This window comes from Chinchilla lanigera, unplaced genomic scaffold, assembly GCF_000276665.1.
Source record: "Chinchilla lanigera isolate Chin_1 unplaced genomic scaffold, ChiLan1.0 scaffold00045, whole genome shotgun sequence".
In the NCBI taxonomy this organism is placed as follows: domain Eukaryota; kingdom Metazoa; phylum Chordata; class Mammalia; order Rodentia; family Chinchillidae; genus Chinchilla; species Chinchilla lanigera.
Genome location: NW_004955446.1, coordinates 32,782 through 38,513, shown reverse-complemented (window position 1 = coordinate 38,513; position 5,732 = coordinate 32,782). Strand labels below are relative to the sequence as shown.

The window sequence follows — 5,732 nt, the reverse complement described above, 5'->3', positions numbered from 1 at the left end:
GCACCCGCCGCCCGGCGCGATCGCCCAGCTGCGGGCGCTGCCTTACTGCGCGACGCGACGGGCTCAGCGTCCCGCTTTCGTAAGGCCGAGGCGCCGGCCCTCCTCGGCGCCGCGGTCACTGCGCGTCCTGTGCCACCGCCTTTCCTCCCTAGGCCGCTGCTCCCTCTGCACCGTCCCTACCGCCCAGGGTGCGGAGAAGCCCCCGAACCCCTTCACCTGGACGACCCGGCGGGCAGCCGCCATCTTGCTGCCCATCGTGACCCCGGGAAAGGGCAGCTTCGGGCTCAAGTGAGCCGCGGTGGTATCCGCATTGGCTGGCAGCTGGGGGCGGGGCCTATCGTGACGTCACGGAAGCGGGGCGCGCGGCGCCAGACAGGGCTGGTCTTGACCTAGTTGACCCGCCCCCTCCATGCGGGCCCCGCCCCACCCCGCCCACGCCCGCCCAGGACGTGAACCACGTGTTTCTTATTGTGGGTTTTTTGTTTTTGTTTTTGTTTTTTTTAAAGAGTAAAAGAAGGGCAACAAAACAGTAGGTGGATACACGGAATTACAGACAAAGTGGTAGGACATTATCAAGGGTTTTACCTATTGGTATCTTGAAGATAGTTTCTCAGGAAAACAAATAGACAAGTAATAGCGAGTTAGAGAAATGGCAAGAAATTATCAATGGTTGTTGTACTATACCCTGGTTTCTTCAAAGTGGACTCTAGGGAAAACAAATAGAGCTATACATGAGTGATCAATCAAATAATCATTGGCTATTCTCAAGGGTTGGTGTTGCAAACACATAGTAATAAACATACATCCATTTAGGAAATAGCATAGGAGCAATACAAACGTTACAGAATTATGGACAGATTGGTAGGAAATCATCAATGGCTGCTGCAATACATGTTAGCATCCTCAGAGTGGTTTCTCAGGAAAACAAAGATATGCAAGAAAGAGTCCTATTGCATTTTGTACCAGAGGGTTTGTAATCCTGGTTTGACTATATTTGGTTGAGCCTAGGTCTTGGCTAGGGCTAACTAGCTATTCCCAGATACCCAGGTCCTAATTCCAGTACAGTTCAAAGTTTAATCTGAAGCCAAAAAAGTAATACTTTTTTCCTAAAATGCTTTCCTAAAATGAACAGTCTTGTTCAAGCTTAGCGTTAGCCTCACCATATTCCCTTGTTGACCGGCATTGCTTGATTTCAGCCAGTTTGCTCCTTGGTTTCCCAACCTTGGGAGCGACTTACATACACATTATCAAGCCCAAATACGGGCTGTCTGAGTTACTATGTATTTCTCTAATTCGTTATTCCTGATAATGAACTGCTGCCTCTGCTTCAAGTTTGAGAGAACCCCAAAGTTCAGAGATCAGGAGGCCTATTCTTTCTTTCTTTCTTTCTTTTTTTTTTTTTTTTCAAAATTACACACGTATTTTTTGACCAGCACTGGCTTGTTACGTTGTAGCCCAGGCTGGCCTCAACTCTCAATGATCCTCTGCCTCAGGCTCCCGAGGGCTGGGATTACAGTTGTGCACCACCATGTCCGGCTAGAAGGACTATTCTGATTCAATATGTATGTCTGTCTGTAGAGAACGCCACACGCTTACTTTTTTAAGTTTTCAAAACCTCTCTAAGCATCATGTATTCTCAAATTAGTCTGATAGCATTATTACACAGGCAAAGCACGTAGAGTTCACAGAGAAAGAAGTGCAAAGAACTTTAAACTATTAAAAGATATTGAACCTTATTCTATGAGAAATTTAAACTGTTCTTTAACACTCTTCATCTGACTAACTGCCAAACATAGACTCACAACAGCGGGGAGACACACGGGAAACCATCTGTTGTGCTAACTTGGGTGGCCCTAATGTATGTGACACTGGGTCAGCAGCTCTGGGTCAGCAGAATGGAAAAGCAGGGTGCGTTTGCCAGGGCGTCCCTAAAGAGATAAACTCAGGAGACAACTGGCCCTTTTGCAGGCAAGCAGACATAAAAGGAACTAGTTGCAGCCAGAGATTCAGGGTCTGCAGATTTGCCCGGCTGATTGCTTCTAGACCCCAAGACGTGAGCGCTGAGAATTTTTTCAGGTATTACTTTTATTTTTGAGGTTACTGTAGATTCACATGCAATTCTAAGAAATAGAAATTGCCTGGATTCTTTTGCAATTTGCATTCCCTAAGTGGTAACGTTTTCCTTAACTACAGTACATTAAGATGTTGGCATAGAGACTGTCAAAAGACAGAAGCGTTCTGTCACCAAAATGTTTCTCCTGAAGTGTTTTTTTAATTCATTGATTGAGTTATGTACTGGGGTTTAAACTAAGGGCCTTCACACTGAGCTACGTCTCCAGCCCGTTTTAGTTTTGAGTTTGAGACAGGGTTCCCCTAAATGCGAAGGCCCCCAGGCTGGGCTTCAACTTGTAATTCTCCTGTCTCAGCCTCCCATGATGTACTGCTCCACCATAGGCCCAAAAGCCCTGGGAGTAAGCAGTCACGGACTGTAACCTCCAGAACAGTGAGCTAAAATAACCCCTTTAGACCAGGCGTTGTGGTGTGCCCCTGTAACCCCGGCGCTAAGGAGGCCGAGTCTGGAGGGTCACAGGTCGGGCCCTCTGGGCAGTTTCAGTCAAAGTGAAAGGGGTGGGCGACGCAGCTCAGTGGAAGACCCCGTGGGTGCAATGCTCTGTACACAAGAAAAAAAAGACGGCTTTTTGAACTTTTTCTACATCTAACGTTACAACACCCCCACTGGCAGCAGCAGCACTTGCTACTCCAAGCTGAGAACTACCACAGAGGCCTGGGGATGGGCCGAGAGCGAAGGAGGGCGGAGGGCGTGACGTCAGGGGCGGGGCGGGCGGCTCCTCCCCCTTCACTGCTTGAGCTGCATTGAAGGATTCATCCCTAGGTGAGTGCCCTTCCCCACCACCCCAGAATGAAGAGGAAAGACTCAAAAATTCTTGCCATGGAGGGGCCTTCTCTGTACAGCTTAATAGTGATAAGCATGGGACAGTGTCAGACAAGACACTGGCTTAAAACATCTTAAGGAGAATTTTGGAGGTTTTCAAAAGGCTTCATGTGAAACCAGGAAAACAGGGTGAAAGAAATGGAACTCAGATTCGGCAGTGATGCCTTGGAAGACGGCCTTACGTTTGCATGTGTGCCGGCATTGTACACAAGTGTTTTATGGTTATTTACAAGAGGAAACCAAGCTCTTCCGACCTGGTAACTTTCTTCTGTACTTCCTCGTTCTTCTGTGTAATAGTGTAGGTGTTATTTCACAGTTTATTAAACGTTGTTTTTATTGCTTTTACCTTGATGTTAAAGGCCTTTATGTTTACGAATCGGAACCTCTAAATTAAGCAGATGACAGACTGTGGTCTCTTTAAGGCTGTATCTGGTACCAGATTTAAGAAAATTAAACCATCTAATATTTCATAATCTCCTGTGTGGATTAAATTAAAATGATTCCTAACAGTTTAGCAGTTTCTTGTATGCCTGGTATGTGTATTATTTCCATTTAGTTTTGCAAATGGTTTTCCATAAAACACATTTTCGCCAAGTCTGTGTTTGAACAATGTTTTTAAAGCTATGCAATGAGGTACGAATGTAGGGTATTTAATAAACTGGTGACAAAGCAAAGAAGAAGGAGAAGGAGAAGCAGGAAAAGGAAAAAGAGGAGAAGGAGAAGAAGGAGAAAAAGACGTAGGAAGAAGAATGAGAAGAAGAAAACAAAAACTGATATTAGAGATACTTGTGAACAATTTGAGGTAAAAATACCTGGGTTCTGAGAAACTTGTTCTGCAAGTGTTGTGAAAGACGAGCAAATATTTCTAATACATTCTAACTTCATAAACATGCCATATCTTGCAATACCAGTAGTTCATGTCACTGAATGTCACACGATCGCAACGGAGCCAACGGTTCCCCGCACCCTATGTGCAACAAATGTGAAATCATCAAACCAAAGATGATTAAAGAAGTGGTTATCAAGCACACTAAGCAAATACTAACATGCTGTTCCATGATCATAGTGGCTATTATTATCGCATATAAGATGACAAAACAGAAACATGACTTCTTAATCTTAATACATAGCCAGAAATATGGGGTAAGGATCCCTCCTTTAAATGGATTTCTTAAGGAAAAGCCAGAACCCAAAGAACATTCTAACCCATTAAGATTGAAACTATACAGTTTTTATTTCCTCTAGAAAGTTAAAGTGTGATTACATGAGAGACTGTACTGCTGTGTTTTCACGTTTTGTCAGACAGTGATTCAAACCTTGTTTCTTGGTGGCTTAGAGTTCATCCTTTAAGTTATCAGGTTAATAATATCCCTGAGTTACTGCAGGCTGATCAGGGCCTCAATCTCCTGAAGGAGTATATGGGGAAGGTTAAATAAAAAGAGGCAAAGGGAATGATTTCAGGGCTCCAAGAGGATCAGAGCTCTCTCACAGAATTTGAGATTCTCTGAGCAGTAAGATCAAGACTTTCTCCAGGTGGCCCACATTTATTTGGTTACCAGAAGAAGGGTGGGAGTACTCAAGAAGGGTAGGATCACTCAAGAACTTCTCCATGTAAGGTATTAAATGAATCCTTCATGAGGTTTAAGTTCATCCACCCAGGAGTGAGATGCCTGAAGCCAGGTGTCTTTATCTAGCTGAGATCAGATCCAGGTGTCCTTGGCTGTGATCTTGTCTTATCCTTTGAGGCTTACTGGCTTCCTCCGCCATTCCAGGCTTTAGTAGCGATTAGTGACACACAGAGGTCCACTTAGTATGAGTCCACCACCCGTCTCCAGACAAGGAGCCTAGGCCTTGGACAGATTCACAAGTAAACATGAGAAGCCAGTTGGTTACGTCCTGCTGGGGGCTGCTTCATTGTGGTCTCCATCACTAAGTGACCATGGGTTACACTGTCCATTTCACTGATTTCTACACCTCATTCGTTCATCACTTCTTGACCACTTCAAATGAACTGTTATACTCTGAACTGGGGCAGAGTGGAATAGGATGCGGAGGCACAGAGGAGTTTAAAAGTCCATTACTAAGTGCAAGAAGCTAATACAAGGCTGCAAACTTATGATTCACCTATTCTATGTGCAGGAGAAGGGAAAACTGTAGGAATGGGGAAAACAGCTGTTGGTACGAGTTTTCAGAGGTGAACTGACTGACCATGAGGGAAAGGAAGGACACGTTTCCCACAGTCTGCACTGGGGACGATGCACCTGGGGAGTCCAACCTTCCTCAAGCAGACCGAGTGCCTCCTTCCAAACTGGCTCCAAGTACTCAGCAAAGCATGACACACAGTGAGGCTTTGGGTCTTTGCAAGAAACATGTCTGCTGGGGACAGCCCCAAAGCCCTCCCTGCCACCTCCCCAGAAAGCATCCAAGGGTACACTCAGGGCGGCGTCTGGCTCTGGCCATCCCTTCTGTGTGCTGTGGAGAGGGCAATGCCAGGGGACCCTACCTGCCAAGGAAGCAGCCCACTGACCATGACCCAGGACCCTCATGGAGTGAGTTCCCCTGTCTCCTTCAAAGACTGTGCATATGGGGTGGAAGGAGACCTGACATGGCCGATATACACCTCACCCATTTGCTAATGATGTCCCTTGGACAGTCCCATCCCACACCCCATCCCAACAAGCCCTCTCTGCCCTGCCAGGAACATGTCTCTCCCTTAGAACCCTTCCCTGAGAGCTATCCACCTGCTCCCCCACAAGAGAGGGTGGCACCTACACACTGC

General features: G+C 46.1%; 1 protein-coding gene across 2 annotated transcripts in view; it reads right to left on the bottom strand.

Annotated features, from left to right (window-relative positions):
• The window catches only part of Mrps36 (mitochondrial ribosomal protein S36), a 12,007-nt gene extending 11,654 nt beyond the window's left edge, over nucleotides 1–353 (bottom strand). The window contains exon 1 of one of the 2 annotated variants that reach the window (XM_005392591.2): nucleotides 217–353. In XM_005392591.2, the coding sequence (XP_005392648.1) occupies nucleotides 217–255 (39 nt within the window). In that variant the 5' untranslated portion in view covers nucleotides 256–353. The remainder of the gene's footprint in view (nucleotides 1–216) is intronic. The other variant, XM_005392589.2, reaches the window with a different exon arrangement.
• Between the last annotated feature and the right edge of the window lie 5,379 nt (nucleotides 354–5,732).